The sequence below is a fragment of the Mastigoproctus giganteus genome, chromosome 2 (genome assembly GCF_048544385.1).
Source record: "Mastigoproctus giganteus isolate SK-2022 chromosome 2, ASM4854438v1, whole genome shotgun sequence".
NCBI lineage: Eukaryota > Metazoa > Arthropoda > Arachnida > Uropygi > Thelyphonidae > Mastigoproctus > Mastigoproctus giganteus.
The window spans coordinates 202,724,998-202,744,160 of NC_143576.1; the positions used below are offsets into that span (position 1 = coordinate 202,724,998).

At 35.3% G+C, this 19,163-nt stretch overlaps 1 protein-coding gene across 1 annotated transcript in view; it reads right to left on the reverse strand.

The window, feature by feature from the left end:
* Window positions 1-19,163, reverse strand: part of LOC150089919 (putative phospholipid-transporting ATPase IIA) — a 359,368-nt gene that overhangs the window by 322,149 nt on the left and 18,056 nt on the right. The window contains exons 3-4 of the mRNA XM_090368898.1: window positions 10,811-10,955; window positions 399-512 (exon numbers count right to left, since the gene is read on the reverse strand). Coding sequence (XP_090225024.1) covers window positions 399-512; window positions 10,811-10,955 — 259 coding nt within the window. The remainder of the gene's footprint in view (window positions 1-398; window positions 513-10,810; window positions 10,956-19,163) is intronic.

Here is a 19,163-nt window from a genome sequence, read left to right on the forward strand (position 1 = left end):
AGAAGTTACCTCTATCCATGATAGAGGTAACTTGTTGGGTGGATGGAGATAACCAAAAATTTAATTTATTAAAGAATATTTTAAGAAATGCTAAATTAAAATTAGAATACAAGTTTACTGTTTTATTACATCATCAATAAACTTAGGAAAAATTCAAAGTTCAGTTGAATACAAACCTACATAAGAAAGAAATCAAATAGCCAGTTAGAATACATATTTATTTCTTATTTTTTTAATTAATACATATTTGTTACATCAATATATTTTTATTTCTTATTTTTTTAATTAATTATTTTTCTTTTGGCTGGTGTAGGAAAAGCAAATTATCACTTCCAATACTCTATTTTTACTTTAAGATGAACATATTTAATAAATCATAAATTATAGCATTTTCTTACCAATGGTCCCCAGTATGTATATAAATATCCAATACGTATACTTGGAATGAACTGTGATACTGCCATGACAAGGAAGTACAGATTGAGGAAAAATTTAAATTGATTGAACAGCACCTAGAATTTAATTTAAAATAAAGATAATTTTAAGAAATACTAAATTAAAATTATAATACAAATTTACTATTTTATTACATTATCAATAAATGCTTCATAATACAGTCCATTCCGGTTATTTGGGACACATCGGGACTAGTGCATTTTGGCCCGATTAAGCGGTTGTCCCAATTATCCAAAGTTTCACGTAAATAGTTAAAAATACAATGTACCCCCCCCCTTACAATTAGTTCACTCTACAATCAAATCATGTTATGACAAACTCAACATAGTAAAGTACCGTTCACTTTATGATATGTAGTAAGCGCTGGTCATTGTGATTGCATTTGTGAATTGAATTTTAATTCTATTAAACAGCAATTCTAATTAGCAAAAATAGGAGGAAAATTATCCACAGGCTATAAAAGTAAAGATATATCAAGCACAAATTTACATTTTATTACCTTACCAATTAAAAAATTAAATGAAACGTGAAAATCAGAAGAATATACGTGATAATCAGAATAATTAATACACACTGTAATAGTAGTATAGTGGCATGTGATGCAAGAAAGCAAATGTATGAGCTTATGCAGCATCAGCCAAAAAAAAAAAAAAAAAAACTCACACTATTCCCTCCAAATGCCTGTCCAGTTCCTCCTTAAATTTATTCAACCTATCAACTTCCACAACGACAGATGGAAGTTTGTTCCACCAATTAACCACCAGCTGGCTAAAGGCAAATTTCCGCACACCTATTCTACATCTGTCCTTTCTTAATTTGAATTTATGCTCCCTTAGGTTCGTAATCTGAACAAGTGGAAGGATCCCATCAGAATTCAGCGTGCTGAACCCATTCAAGGCCTTATACACCTCAATCAGATCACCGCACAGGTGCCTAGTCTCCAGCCACTGCAATTTGCAGAACTTAAGCTTCTCTTGGAAAGAGGATCCCTTCATTCCCCTCACCAATCTTGTTGCCATTCTCTGTACACGCTCAAGTAAATCTACATCCTTCCTAAAATGAGGCCTCCAGACCTGTACGCAGTACTCAAGGCGTGGCCTGACCATTGCCTTATACAGAAGGATAATCACCTCCTTTTCCCTGCTAGCAAAATTCCTATATATCATTGACAAAACCCCATGACCTGCCCTGGCAGCCTGTCTGCATTGCTCAGAAAACTTCATATCTGCCTGCACAATTACTCCCAAGTCTTTTTCATTTTCTACCACCTTAAGTGTAGTACCACATAGTTGGCACGTTTCTCTGGGGTTACTTCTACCCATATGCAGTACTTTGCATTTGTCAAGGTTAAACTTCAGTTGCCACTTCTTAGCCCATCTGCTAAGAAGGAAATTATCTAGATCCTGTTGCAGTAGCACACTGCCATTACTGTCATTAACAACCCTGCCAACCTTTGTATCATCTGCAAACTTCGACTTTAAGCCTGATATACCTTCATCAATATCATTGATAAATATACAAAACAACAGTGGGCCCAACACCGAACCCTGTGGGGCTCCACTAATAACATTAGTCCAAGAAGAGCAGCACCCACTGATTACAACCCTCTGTCTTCTCTCACTTAACCATCCTTTTATCCGTTGTAGCAACTTACCCTTAATACCATTCTGCTCCAATTTGTACAATACTCTTCCATGCGCAACAGTGTCAAAAGCTTTCTGAAATCCAAATATATGATATCAAAATTATTTTTTGCATCCAGTTCCTTTGTAACCACATCATAATATCCTATCAAATTTGTCAGACAAGACTTTCCCTTAACAAACCCATTCTGTGTCTGAATTATTGCTGCAGTCTTGTCTAGATGATCCTGCAATGCATCTTTAACCAGCGACTCCATTATTTTACCCGGAACAGAAGTTAAACTAACTGGTCTGTAATTACTCGTATCACCCTTCGATCCTCCTTTGTGAATTGGGGATACATTTATACATCTCCAGTCCGTGGGAACCTCCCCTGAGTCCAAGGATGCTCTCATAATTATGGCTCAGGGTTTGCTTAGTTGCTTTGCCGCCTCCTTTAATATAACTGGATAGATCCCATCCACCCCAGGTGCTTTTCTTACGTTTAACTTCAACAGTTTCTCTTCCACTTTGCTCTCAGTTATTACAAAATCATTAAGTATCCTGCTACAATTTGATAATCTTCTGCCATTTTCAAACCTTAATAATTCCTCATGTGTGAATGTAGATGCAAAATACTCATTCAGTTTGTTTGCTATCTGAGCAGGATCATCAACAGTCGAACCATCGATGTCAAGTGGACCAATCAGATTCATTCCCTTCCTTTTAGAGTTTATATAAGTAAAGAAACCCTTGTTGTTTTTCTTAGCATCTTTTGCCAAGGATTTCTCGTAATCTGCCTTCGCTGCCGAACCTCCTTTGTGACCTGATTATAGATTAACTTATATCTGCCATAGGCTTCTGAGTCGCTTGATAATTTATATGCATCCCATGCATTTTTCTTCTCTGTTACGAGTCTCATTAGTTCATTTGACAACCATTTAGGCCTAAACCTTGAACAATATTTCTTAATAGGTATGAAACTTTTAGTAGCTTCCACGATTAATTCCTTGAATGCTTCCCACTTAGAATTTACTGTTGGTAACATCGTCAGTTGATCCCACTGTACAGAATTTAAAAACTGTCGGAGACCACTGTACTCGCCTTTACAGAAGCAAAAACCCTTTCCTTTACCCCTGATGGTAATTAAATCTTTAAGTAAATCCCATGTCAGTACACTGTGATCACTGCCACCTAGTGGTTCTTTTATCTGCAAATTCCTAAAGATGAATGATCACTGCTGATAACCAGATCAAGAGTATTACTTTCTCTGGTTGCCTCTCAAACATGCTGCTGCAGAAAACAATCATCCAATAAATCCACAAAAGTCTGACTAGTGTGTGAGTGTCCAACCCACAAGTTCCAGTCAATATCTGGGAAGTTAAAATCCCCCATTATAAGACATTCCGATTTACTAGTCCACTCTATTTCTCTGTACAATTGTTCATTGTACTCATTCAAGTCATTAGGCCTATAACACACTCCTACTCTTATTTTTGCTTTCGCGCTTATGTCACACCAAACTGACTCAACAGTGCACCGTTCATCTATATCAACTGGATGCACTTCTTTTGATTTTATGTTTTTCTTAATTAACAGCATAACACCTCCTCCCTTCCTATCCTGTCTATCCTTTCTGTACACACTGTACTCCCCAAATTCCAGTTCGGCATTCCTTACATCTGTGTGACACCACGTCTCTGATATCCCAACAATATCCGCCTTTGATGTCTTGATCAACACTTCAAATTCATCAAATTTATTTACTATACTTCTGGCATTGGTATACATGCAAGTATACATGCACCTATTCTTATTCTTAGTTACTCTAACACATCCCATATACCCACCTGTTTCACGACCACCAAATACGGAGGATGCGGAAAGGTCAGGGAATGACCACCGCATATTCCCGGAGCATTATGGCCTTAGTTGCTAATGCTCCTAAAAACCAAATAACAACAACAACAACCTGTTTCGCGATGACTGCCATCCGTCCCTGAAACCCCAACACCCCTCACTCCAGGTCGCTATTTATTCTAATAGAAGTTGTGCAAGAATCACCTTCACCTCTGCCTACGGCTACTGTTAAACTATTAGTCCTTGTATCCCCCCAAGCTATCAGTTTTCCGACCCACCCAACACTGCCTCGATAGCATCAGCAAATATTCTTGCACCCTTTCTATTTAAGTGTATCCCATCCCTATAGAAGCAGTCTCTCCTGTTAACAAGTACAGTCCAGGCTGAAAAAAATTCTATCCCTTGAGCCTTGCACAATCTTCCAGGGCCGAATTGATCGACAAGGCTCTCATCATATACTCCCTCCTATCGTGTCTGGGCAGAATTGCAGACACTTTCAAATTCAACCCTAATTCACGGCTTTTTTTCATCAGTGACCTGTACTTGTTAAGTAATTCTGCCGGTCTCCTACTCTTGATATCATTAGTGCCAACGTGTACAACTATATCACCTTTTGTGCCCTTAAAAGATGATATCCGCTCTACAACGTCATCAACCTTTGCCCCTGGCAGACATACCCTGGTCCTGTTCCACCTATCCTTTTTACAAAGCATGTTTCCCGTTTCCCTGACAATAGAGTCACCAACAACTACTAGTTCCTGTGGGACCAGCGCATTCTGCCTTGGGGGTTGCCGCTGTGTTGCGTGATGACCAAGTGCAAGCTCTGGCATTGATGTGGGCAGCTGAGAGCCTGATGGGCCCCTCAATTTAGATCTTTCGAGGGCATCCACCCTGTCCTTCAAACTCTCATATAGGCCCATAACAACGCTGAGTTGTCGCCTGATTTCCTTACACTCCTTACATCGCGCACATACAAAGACATCCCCCGTGGTAATATCATGTTCCGTTCCAGATAGTTCGGCAAACATTTCACAAGTTGCACATTTTTTTAGGCTGTGATGCGTTGGAGATTCGCCCCCCTCAGTTCTCCCCCGAGTCACAGCACTCCTACCACTTTGTGCCCGTTGCTTTGCTGCTCTAGTTTGGGGCAGGATATTTAAAATTAATAAGATCAATAAATTAAATTAATTAAATGTCAATACAGGTGACCCCCGCTTAATGCTGATCATGTGTTCCGGAAAAACAGAGCGCTAAGTGAATCCGCGCTAAGTGAGCGCCGAATTCCCATAAGGTAACATATGTATTTGTGAGTTGCGGTCGGTGCCATAGGATATTTCCTAATCAACAATAAGCGGTAGTGAAAAGATACACAAATGTCGGTCAAAATATTTAATATTCAAATATTTGTACTTATAAAATATTCTACATTACCTACGTATATAATTATATGGTAACTGCTTATGTATCAAAATTAAACTTAAAATTCCAATTAAAATCATGAATTTAATTGATCTAAATTGATTTAATTTAATTATGAAAAATGTGTCGATTTTGGGTTGAACTTTGGCCCTCTTCCAAATAAACTAAAAGGGGTATTAATTTTAAATCTCTCGCAGCGTTACCACCAACAATAAAGTCAATCGATCCTTTTTCGCCGCTTTGAAACCTGGCATGTTTTATCTTCTTTCAATATGAAACTTCTTGTAGGCAATCGTTTCCACAAAAGTCCTGCTTCATCTATGTTAAAAACTTGTTGAGAAGTATAACACATAATACCCCTCTTCAATAATTTTAACAAGTTCTTTTTTGAAACTTTCGGCCTCCTTGATCTGCACTTGCGGCTTCTCCCTGGATTTTAAATCTATTCAACCAGCCCTTACTAGTTTTAAATGGTTCCACTTTTTTTTTTTTTTAGGTGAGTTTTCTTCAGATCATCATATAGGCTAATCTCTCTCTCTCTCTTTTATTATTTATAATATTTAACTTAACTGAATTCTGCATTGGATTATTATCTTCAATAAAATTAGTTAAAAGTCTTTCCATTTCAATTGTAATAGCCGGCCTAGCCCTTGTTGCTTGCAGTGGAACAGCTATCTTTCCCACTGCTAAAATTAATTCTTTATTTTTTTTTATAATTGTTCTTACAGTTAAACTTGCAAGTCCTAAATTATGGCACACATCCGCTTCAAAACGTCTAATTTAATTTTCAAATTCAGTAGTATTTTTCTTACATTTATAGTCTTCGTACTGCGCTCAGACGTTGTTGCTTTTTTATTCTTATTGGCCATTATTAACTCTTCGAAAATGTTATTGTTATTTGGTTTTTAGGGGCATTAGCAACTAAGGCCATATTGCTCCATGAATATGCAGTGGTCATTCCCTGACCTTTCCGCATCCTCCGTATTTGGTGGTGACGGGCTCGAACCCCGGTCTAATCAAGAAGCGTGTGCTGCGCACTGCTGCTCCTTCCCACCTGGCTATGGAGTCGCCTTCGAAAATGTAACTGCGTTGGTTGCATTAATTACGATACAATGTTCAAGTAAACTGTCCGTTATGCACGATGTCTATTACTGTACTGAGTGATGACTAGACCTCGGATAAATGCATATAACGCAAATATTACAAGCAATATACTTGATCATTTTTTAAAATGTTTGATCTCGGAACTACGTAACAAGTCGCTGTACTGCAATTAAATTAGCGCGCGAGAGAATTTCACTGAGCGTATTTCTCAAGTCGGCGTGGGAAACGTTTTAACCGTATTTTTTATATTCATTTTCAAGCTATTGACTCCATCAAATGAAACGATTTCGTTAAATATGCCAAAAATGCAATCTGTAAAAGAGTGTTATAGTGATCTGTGACAGCGTTATAGTCAGATAGTGGTTATAATATAAGAACAGCGTTATAGCGAATCAGCGTAAAGTGAACCGCGTTATAACGGGGGCCTGCTGTACTACGCTATCTAATAGAAACAGTGAAGCGTATTACTGTTTCTATAATTATACGTTAGAGCTACCTAGCTACCTCAATTAAAAATTCGAATTCCCTATCACTATATACAAAAACAATGGTTGCAAGAATATGTACATACGAACTAGTTGACATTTCTGTTCACTGACATTTGTGGGTGGGTGTTAAAACTTAAAACAGTAAAAAGATAAGCAATCAATAACAAAGAACATGGTACACACAAATTGCAAGTAACACGATACACACAAGTGAGAATGGAGTAATGAATTACAAAGCTTTAAAATTAGGAATGAAGAAAAGATCTGAAAATTAATTTTTTTTATATGATTGAAGATTCCATAGAAGTGTAACCATATTTCACCATAATAACCCACAGAATTCCAGCTGTCGGTATTATCGCAAATTCAGTAAGATCGAGTTTACTGTCCATTTATGATATATTTCACTAACAGGAAAGCCCAATAAACAGATGACTGCTAATTGTTTTTATTGTTTTATGGTTGTGACCTCCAGAATTTCGACTGAACCACGTGGTATCGTCGGAGACAATCGTAGGGTAATTTCCAGTGCTGCGGTCTCCTGCCCCGATTAAGCGAAGTAAATCCTGGCTATTTTCTCGATTGGTTTCTGTTTTTTAAGATTTGCTCCAATTAACCGATGGCCTAAATAACCAGAATCCACTGTATATATACATAATGAATGGGGTCAAATGATGCAGAAACAAGTTGTAAGAATGGTATCTGGAAAATTCTTTGAAAATTCAATTCTTTGTAAAACAACTCATATTACAGATCCATAATTTGATACAAGCAATACAATACTTCCGTAGGAAGAGACAGATTTATCTGTCTCCTCCTACTGAAGCCTCCAATTCAGCTCATCCACCAAACTATAACTATAAATTTAAAATGTTCTGTTCCTTTATGCATAAAGAACTTTGTAGTTCACAACTTTTCCATCTGCTTATTCACAGTTACATATACGTGGTTTAAGGTTAAATTTTTCTGTGCTAATCCATAAATAATACAATAATAATAAATGAAATAATATTTCTTTATGGGATTTCAACACGTCACTTTTCATTCTGTATCAGAGCTGCTGAACTTGCTATTGCTATGCCTTTATAGTCTGTATCTTTCTTATGTATCACACAGTTCTCATTAACACTGTAATAGTTTCCACAGATGCTTACTGTCCAACTGCATGTAGGGAAAATGAAGTTATAGTTAAAGTTAATTGCAAGATTGCACTTAGAATATTATATTCAAGTCTAGAAGCCACATATGAAAAAAAGCAATTAACTTTTCCAACAAATCGAAAAGAACAATTACGTTGGCAGGGTGTACAAAAAGAATGTCTTTCGTAGTTTTACAAAGTAAAACTACAAAAGTAAGGTTTGCAGAGATTGGAAACTAGAAAACTAGGGGGAAGGCCCTAAAGGAGGGGAGTTAATTAACAAGGCATTATATTCTCAATGGTAGACGAGATATAAACTAAGGGCTTATACACAGTGCTTTTTTGTTAAAAAATAGGTGCCGGTACTCACCCTTTGCTATCAGGCAAAATTTAAAATTAAAAGGATATGAAAAGTAAACTAAAAAATTATTTCCTGATATTGTTACTTCAAGTAATAATCTTTTTGGAATAAGAATGACAAATTAAGTATATTAACACACAGTTTATTAAGCCTAAATTTATTATACAAGAATATAAAAAAATAAGTAAAATGTATAAAAAATAATAAGTAAAATATGTAAAAATAATTTCATAATAAAGTTTTTGTAGAATATTCCAAATTTTTATCAAGTTCTCATCTGACACACTATGCCAACTTCTTTCCCTTACTGTTTGTGTCTGTTGCTGAATGACGTTTCCGAAGCAGCCACGAATCAACATATTTTGCTGGATTGAAACAGGTCAGCAGTGGGCCTACAATTTTAAGAAATAGTAGTGAAGAATGTTTTTGTCATCAACGAAGCTCTGGTTGGACTGATGATCAGGTTTGTTTGTGAAAATGCTCGTTCACATTCACTTGATGAAACTGGTATTGTACTCAACATTCACTGAATGCTTCAATTCTTCCGAAACTGTCTTTTCAATTCGGTATTCCCGAAATCCACAAATTGTATCTCTTTCATTTAACTGAAACCTAATTTACAATTTTCTAAATTCATTCTCACCAAATGTCACTTGAGAGTTAATATCTTCAGGCCAATGTTTCCTATCAAGTACTCGAGCCAATGCTGCCAAATCAGCATTTTTACTATCAAGGAGCCTGCTTTCTACTGGTTTCAAAGTTCTGCAGAAAGCTTCTGGATCGATTGGAGAATAATTTCTGTAATCTGTCCGATGAAGTGAAACTCCTTGAAATCATAGATTTTCAGCAGCTTTGGCAGCATTTCTGTAATACGGGACAGTTTTTTTTGAAACTGTCCAAAATGTCGGAGTCATTCGGATATTCAGATGCTGTGACCATGTAAACAGAGATAGGAAAAATTTACAGGAAAATGTGGATAATGCACTTCCGTGAAACAGATGATTATTTGTCAGGGTAAAAGAAAATCACTCTCCAATTCTCGAACAGGGTGCTTACAGTAGAAGGTTGACCACACTCCATTGTCCACATCGGGAATACCCCTTGATCTGCTCACTGTTGACCAGAGTGACATCTCAATATGTAAGACAGGTGGTCGGATAGGATTTACGAGTACCACGAAGTTGTAGAATGGTAATCCCTTTAGCTCTTTTAATTGCCTAAACTGCTTGAAGGCCAGAAGTGCAAACAGTGCGTACCGAGTTAAGTCTCTCCTAATCTGTTTGTTATATGAAAATTTTCTTTGCTCAACGGAAACTATGTATTTTAAATGCAATTTCCAAGTGGAATTTTAAAAACTTCATTATAAAGGAGTTCATTAAACAGAGGTCCCTCTGAGTAATTTAAAATTCTAAAAATAGTTAAAGTTTTATATAGAAAATATCTTAACAATAGACAGTGAAAAATGCAAATTTAGTTAAATAACTTTAAGCTTATTTCAGTAGTGGGAACATGTGAATAAAATTAAATGATTACAAATTTTGAAATGTACTGCATCCAAATGTCACACGTCACTGTTAATAAAGGTGCAGTTACACTGTACCATTGCATACCGTCCCAAAAAAAGCACTGCTTATACATAAATTGACAAAGAGGACTACCAATAGACTGGATCTCATAAAGTTTACCTTAAGCTAACGAATGGTTGATCACTGGAAATAAAATACCTGCCAAGATTGCAGTTTGGGATTAGGGAAGTTTTAAGGAAGAACTGGGGTACTTACTGATGGCTAGAACACAACAAGAAAGGGAAAGTTTTTCTTTTCTTCTCTTTTTTTTGGGGGGGGGAAAGCCAACAAAAGTATCTTCCTCGCATTTTTTGGCTATACTAATATTAATAACTTACTTTATTTAAATTTATTCAATTAGATTTATTCTCTCTCTCTTAGATTTATTCACTGTACTATCATTCACTTTTCTCTTAAGTGCCACAGTTAAAAAAAAAAAAAAATAGTAATATCCTACACAAGAATTATGGATAAATTTGCAGAACATTGCAATACAGTAACACTGCAATACAACAGCTTTTCTTATTTTCCATATGAAAATAAGAAAAGTGAACCCTGATTATTCTGCTAACTCAAGGAAGGAAAGAAGGAATGCTGCTGTAACAACCTGAAAGTAAAAACCATGATGAGTGAATCTGCAAAGTTTAAGAACTTATGATCAGAACTTAAAATAAAAAATAAAATTAAAAATTAGTTTCTTCCCCTTCAACCTCTTTGCACTTTAAAAATTCCTACTTAAATTCAAAATGGCAGAAAACATTAATTAATTAACAAGATTTAAAACAGCCAAAGCTTACCAATGGAATGAATGTTATAATATTATATTTCTGGTTCTTTATTATGTTTGGTGGAAAATTTTCACTACATGTTCTTCCTATGAATACTGTTCGTGATCTATAACCATTTCCCCCACACATCTTTCTTGATGTTGCCTTGCAGCACCTGGAAAACCAAAATACATATAAATACATTTTGGCAGATGATTTCAAAATATAACACATTAATCTTCTTTACAAACAATTTATGATGTCCACAAAAATGCAAGCATGATTAACTTGAGTTTAACTACTACAGGCAGCGCTCACTTAGTACTTTGCACGATTAAAAGGTGCCTCCGTAGCTAGGTGGGTAGGAGTGGCAGTGCGTAGCACACATTTCTTGATCACACAGGGGTTCGAACCCGTGACCGCCAAATACGGAGGATGCGGAAAGGTCAGGGAATGACCACCACATATCCCCGGAGCAATATGGCCTTAGTTGCTAATGCTCCTAAAAACCAAATAACAAGCAAACAAACAGCACGATTAAGGCATCAATGTACAGACAAAATCATTTCAAATTGCATTATTATTAAATTTAATGTGATTTTATTATAATTTTAATGTTAAAAAATTAAATTATTTTACTTTGGCATAACATTAAAATAAATATCTCATCCAATGTTGTGTTTAAAATACAAGAATAAGAAAGGCCTCCTTTTCATTATTTTGAAAGGCCAACACAGCATTAGCTATTTTATAACTGCAGAGTTCTAACTTTACATGCCAAAATGGTATATAATGATGAGGGGCCAGTAAGTCCCCTCATCAGAAACAAGCAATCACAGAAGTGTCTAAGCTTTTAAATAAATAAAAAAAAAAAAAAAAACTTCTTTAATTTCACATTGTTTATTTATTTTCAGCATGATGCACCAACTAGGCAAAAAGCCCATATGCACTCTTTAATTCTACATATTTTTCTACATATGCTCAAATTTAATCAGGCACTTAACAAGTTTCTGTATGCCATTCAAGTAAAATTCTTTCAGGTGAGAGGCCAACCATCTCTTCACAGCTGCTTTGATTCTCTATCTGTTTCAGCTGTTTCCTAGAAAGGTTCTATAAGCTTTGGGAACAAAAAAAATTACTTTTGGTGAGAGCTAGGCTACAGAGAGCATGCAGAACAACTTCAAATATCATCAATAAAATTCCTACCAACATTACCCAGCTGCAGTGATATTGAATGTTGTGTTGAAGCAACTCTAGCACCAGATCTTATGTATTCGATTCTTATTTGAGCTTGCCCAATGTTTCTATGTACTAAATTGAATTGACTGTGGTCTGTTATTTCTAAATATTCTGTGTAGATAACACCACTGAGTCTCAAAAACTAGTTAACTCAATAACTGCATGTTTTTTGAATGTGTTCAAAGACACTTCTATTTAAAACAATGTAACTTGTAAACATACAACCACACAGAAATGTTACTTCATACATACTAATATAAACTATTAGACACAAGGAGAATCTAGTTGGGGCTTGCTGCACCACCTAGCACTGAGGTTATGAACTACCAGGTTATTTTTCAGGCCACCCTTGACAATATCAATAATTAATAATATATTACACACATTAACTCCCATAAAGTCAAATATTATTAGTTGTAATTATATTTCTCTTTGTGCAAGTTCATATAGAGTGGGGAGACAAAGAGAAATCAAGTAAATGTTATAGCACAGCAAGAAGCATAGTAGCTACTTGATTTTTCCATTTTGAAACTTTGTTATTTTAAAATTTCTACAAATTAAATACCACAGGCAGTCGGCTCTGTACTTTAGATGTAAAAACGATATCCACAAGGATTTCGAAACATTAAAAGTGGCCTCTGAATGGTTGGTTTATTGTAATGCTTTCTGTAAAATTTTCTTTCGAGCTTGTTTCAATAAACTCTATCGTTTTCCGGCTTTAAAATTTACACGCCGTGCAGCATTTTTTAATCTCTTATTAGAATCAGTTAATTACTATGTACAGTATGTCTTTCTCCCAAGAAATTTCTATAAATTCCTAATGGAATCAGCAAATAATTAGTCTACCATACCATTAAATGACAGTAACATTGAGATTAGGTAACTACTCTAGATCTGGTCATCCAATGTGATCAATGCTACTAACAACCTAATTTGTCAAAATTCTCCCCATAAACAAGGGCCAGGGAAACAAGCAACATAAACAACAGCCAGGCAAACAGGCACATAATTAAATCACTATATAATATCAGTGTAAATACGCCACAGTTAGCTCAAAAATAAACTACAATCATAGTGTAAAGGCACTGATTTAATTGTATCTCATATTGTGACTACCTCACGAGTTACCATGTATTGCACTACCTCAAATAAGTAACGCTTCGCTAATAATGAAGACTATTGGTACTTATTCTCAGGGGGCACCACCACCCAGACGGCACCGTTTCAAGGCTTGTTGGCCTATCGTTGGTGGGTGGGCAGGTACTCTGGTATTACAATCATGCCAACCCAGTTGTGAAGTTAATTCCACAATATGAGAGATGCCAAGATGTAATGTATTATTATTACAATTAGTTATAGTAATTTACAATTAAATCAAATTAATTTTAAATTAAATCAATTAAATGCCTTTACACAACGATTTTAGTTTTTTTTTATGAGCTCACTATGGTGTATTTACACTGATATTATATAGTTATTTCATTCTCATATCGTATTATGTCTTGATTTATTGTTACTCCTGCATTTACATTATTATTACAGTATTATTCTCTACACCTGTTTACATCTCATATCGTGGAATTAACTTCACAACTGGGTTGACGTGATTGCAACACCAGGGTACCTGCCCACCCGCTGACGATAGGCCAACAAGCAGCCTTGAAACAGTGCCATCTGGGTGGTGGTGGTGCCCACTGAGAATAAGTAACAATAATATTCTATTAGCAAAATTTTACTTATTTGAGGTAGTACAATACATGGTAACTCATTGTGAAGGTAGTCACAATGTGAGATACAATTAAATTGAGAACTTTACACTATGATTGTAGTGTATTTTTATGAGCTAACTATGGTGTATTTACACTGATATTACATAGTTATTTTATGCTCATACCATATTAAACCTTGTGCATTTACATTATTATTACAGTATAATTAAATCAGATATAGTGCTGTATGCTTTCTATAGGAATTCAGGAAGAATGCACTAAAATAAATCAGAAATTACAATCAGAAACTTATTCCAACAGTAGAGCAAAAAAAAAAATACAAAATTATCTCACTGAGGAAAAACTCATCACTGGTGCAGAAAAATTTAAAATCAAAATAATAAAGTTCATGGCCACAGCTCCCAGTGGGGGGAACTCTAGGGTGGAAAGAAAAAACATCATGAGAAATTGCATTTGAGTCACATTCTAGATTTACTGCACTGGATATGTCTTCTGGGAAAAACAACAAACTGCAGATTCTGATGTGTTACAACAAAGGACATCCTGACATTCTGAAGCGATCACTGATCACAGTAGCAGCTGCCAATATTTAATTGAAATTGTGTATACTGCCATGAATAAGTGTCCTAACAGACTGAACTGATAACTGAGTAAGGCTGGTAGTGAACACTTATAACATAGCTAAATTCTGTTTATTAATGTATCAATAAATTCTTAAATAATATTTCTCTATTTCTTTTACAGCAATTATTACAAAACTCCTTGTAACAGTATTTACAGCAGTACTAAGCAATTTAAGATTTACTTCCTAATGTGGAAATGAATACAAACTTGTGTAAATTAGTTTAATGAATTTAAAGGGTGCACCAAGACAAACTGCCCAAATTAAATTAATTACAACACACAACAGTCAGCATTTTAGAAAGGCAGCAGTTCTGGACAAGTCATCATATATCTATCTTTTACATATCAGATTAAAATTACTATTCATAAAATGACATTAGAAAAAAACCTGTTCTATTTTATTAAAATTATAATTAATTGAAAATTAATTAGATTTTAAAAGACCCTGTTCTATAGCTGACTTTTACTCCAATTATGCCTGAATAAAAAAAACCATTTGATTATAGAATTTCATGAATATCAATGCACCATAAAGACACTTACTGTAGAAACATCTTTGCTATAGATGTTTACACACATCCTTAAAATTTTTTTACTTAACAATAAAACTAACAGACCTAAAACAATAGCCATACATAGTTATTAACTGCTATTTACAATAGTGCAAAATATAGTGGTGCAGTTATTGTACTACTGTATTCTACTATAGGTAGGAAGGCAAAAGGATTACGATAATTCAACTGCAAATAAATTTTTCTTTACTATTGATTTAGGCAGTCAAGAGATTAAGAAAAGGAATGAGTGAGTAACAGACCACTAGGGTGAAAGGTTACTCTATTTACAGCCAATCCCCAACTTACGTAAGGGTTGCATTCTGCAGAACTCTACGTAAGTCGAATTTTAAGTAAGTCAGAATGTCTCTAAATGCTTATGCAGCACTCGCAACTGTGTGCTGAAATTGATTGAAGCAAAAAAGAAATGTTTGACAAACATGTAAATAGAATTATTTTTTCAATTTTTTTATGTCATGTGCAGGAAAAATTACAAAAAGTGTACAAAATTACAAAAATTTCAAAATTACAAAGAGAGACAAGAGACAGGCATAACATCGGCAAGTTTTACCTTTCGAGCATCGTTGCCAGAATTAACTCTCCATCTGATAAGCACGCCGCTGCAGAAGTTGAGGGCTGTGGAGATTTAGAAGGGATTTTTTCCAACAATCACGAAATTTCTCTGTAGCTGCAGAATCGACAGTGGCAACTTCATGGCATACTTTAATGTTTTGGAAACCAGCGCGATGCTTGAACCTATTAAACCACCCATTGCTTGCCACGAACTTGGCTTGGGGTTTCGCTGTACTTATCCTTAATATCTTCATAAATACTTCTTGCTTTTGTTTGAATGGCCATTAAACTAAGGGGCACTTGCTTCTGATTTTCCATCCATATTATTAACAGTTTTTCCATCTTTGATATAGCACCTGAATGCTGTTTTGTGATCACTGATCTTAAATGCATTGATTCTTTAACATGTTCTTTTATATGCACATTGTCCCACTGAATAGTATTCACTATTGAAGCAGCAAGACCTAATTCCATGCAATAGATGACAAACTTTGTCCTGCTTCGTACGTCTTAATTAATCATCTTCATTTCTAAATCAATTTTGTTTTATTTCCTAGCACTGTCAGCACTTGCACTTTCTGTTGATCCCTTTCATCCCTTTCCTTTCACATTGTAATAAGTAAATAGGAATGAAAAGAAGATTTTGAAAATTTATTTATGTTTTTTATATGATTGACGATTTCAGTGAAGGGGAACTCATTTCACCATAATACCATAGCGTAAAAACCCACAGAATTCCAGTTATCGGTATTATCGCAAATGCAATAAAATTGAGTTTACTACCCATTTATAATAGATTGCACTAACAGAAAAGCCCAATAAACCAGAAAGTGCAAATTGTTTTTATTGTTTTATGGCAGTGGTTTCCAGAAATGTGTTTTAGAAAAACATCACAAAGGCATTCAAAATTGATTCTTATAACAAAACATGATAAAAATGAAAGTGCAGTGAAATTTCCATTATAAAAATGACCTTTTAGAGAGATCAACAGCTTAGTTATATAGTGAAAATTTCAAACTTCCGAGGTTTTGGAACGAATTACCAAAAAAAAAAAAAAAAACGTGTTATTGGGTTCACATTACGATAATTTCACGATACCTCCATTTATTCCTACAGGATGCAAAATACGTTTCCACAATTTTTTAAGTTTGCACTGGCAAGCAAAAACTTACGTAAAGTTTCATTTCCGTAAGTTGAGAGCCGTAGAGTGCCTGTACTGGTTTTGTATGAGGTCAACTGCACAATATTTTTATGTATATTTTTATTAAAATGTTTTTAAAAGTATATAATCTTATTTTTAAACTTCACAGTACGCTATATGACTTTAAGCAGATCTGTCAGAGGGTGCTCAATCTTGACTACCTATTTCCCACAAGTCATATAACCCATGTCAGCCATGGGCTATGACCAACCATGGACAAGTTACATAAGTTAGCAAGAGACCACTGTACTTGATCATAACTTCAGCATTCAGTAGGTCTGTAACCGAAAAGAATAATAGACATGTATTTGAAAATGAAAAATGTAATTAGAAATCCATAAAAATAAGCTTTTCATAAAACTGTAAAAGGATAAAAGGAGATGTGAGGAGATAAAAGGAGATGGTCCCATAAATTTTAAAGAAAAACTGAAAGGAGACATTGACCTTAGAAATAATAAACGCATTAGCAAAACTTTTGACGATAATTTGTATGATAGACTTTATAAGGGAGATGATTTGTAATAATATAAATGTAGTAGTCACTGTTTTCAAGATGTCTGAATACATTTTGTACTAAGTTCGATAGTGTATTCATTGTCAAGTCACTGCATTTGATACCAAGAAAAGAGATAACAATAAAATTCTTACTCTGTGAGTAATATCAGAATTAAAAAGTGAAAACTACATAGTGGGATTTCTCTCCCAACTTTCTCATGCTGTGATTCCAGTTCATTTTTAAATTTTGTGATTTCTTCTAAGTAACATTCTAAATCACATCTCCTAAAAAACAAAGACGAGGATGAGGCAATTTAAAATTGCAATAACAATTTTAAATGGATTTTACAAATGCCAATTCATCATATATTCTCTGCCACATGGCAAGTTCATATACAATGGGTTTGAAAAGTTCATAGCTTGAGTACGAAACGGTAGTGATAAAAATTTCTATACTAAATTTCTGTAATTAAAAATTTCTGTAATTAATGTATGACACTTCAAATAGTAACCCACAAAATTTCATGCTTACAGTTTCAATAATATCTTTTTTTAATTACAGGTCCCGAAGTCAACAAAGTTGAGTGAATGCAGAAAGATGGACAAAATCAGTCCACGTGCAGTCATCCAATATTTGAGAAAAAAGGGACTAATGCCAAAAGCAATTCACAAGGATATGATTACAACATTTGGGGAGGATGTCCCTTCCTATTCCATGATTAAGAAGTGGGCAGCAGAATTTAAATGAGGGAGGGAGAGCCTGGAAGATCACTCCAGAAGTTATTGACAGTGTCCATGATCTATTATTGGGTGATCAACAAGTTGACTGGTTCAGTATATTGCCAGCATCTTGGGCATGTCATCTGAAAGGTGTACCACATAATAACAAAGGTTCTCACTATGGGTGCCAAAGCTGTTGATGGCAGATCAAATATGCACGAGAGTTGTCAAGTCAAGTGAACATTTGATTCAAGCAGATCCAGCACACTTCCTGAAAGTGATGGACCAGCATAGGTCCATCACTTTCAGCCAGAGACAAAAGAACAGTCCAAACAGTGGAAACAGCTCTTCTCCCACTCCAAAGAAATCCAAGTTGATTCCTTCTGTTGGAAAGGCGATGGCATCAGTTTTTTGGGATGCTGATGGCGTGTTAGTGGATCATGGTTGATAGAGTTGATGGTGGATCTTCAGAGAGTGCAGACTGTCATAGAGGCATATTATGCAGATCTTGTTAGGCATCTGCTTGAAAACATCAAAGACAAATGCCAAGGAAAACTCAGCAAAGGAGTCTGATTCCCCTGGACAACATGCCTGCTCAGAAGTCTGTCATTGCCATGGCTGCACTGCATAAGTGCAGCTTTCAAGTCTTGTACTATCCCCTATATTCACCCCAATATTGGATTTTCACCTATTTACTAATTTGAAAAAGTACCTGGCTGGCATCCATTTTCCCACCATCGGCGATGTCACTGTTGCAGTGGATGAATTTCTGGAGGTCCAAGAGAAAAAACTTTCTTCACCCCTGGAATCAGCACAGTGCAGCATTGGTGACAAAAGTGTATTGACTACACAGGGGAGCTACATTGAAAAGTAATATGTTACCAAACTCCTCAAATAACCCCTTCATACTCAGGCCACGAACTTTTCAGATGCTCCCCATACATTTGTAGTATCTGTACAGCACTGTACTTTTCTGCTGATTATATGCTGTAAAAGAATTAAAAAACATTCAACATAATAAATAAAGTACATTGCACAGCAGTTGTTATATTGCACCCATGTCATCTTTCGCATAGTTTAGTTTTTTCCATGGAATTTCAGTATTCTCATAACACAAATTCACATAACATGGCACTTTTAGGAACACATCTCTTGCATTAAGTGGGGATTACCTGTATATTTAATATCCAAACCCTAGCTGTACATTTCGCCTTCTCAAGCTTCCTCAGTACCGACATCTAAAAGGGTTC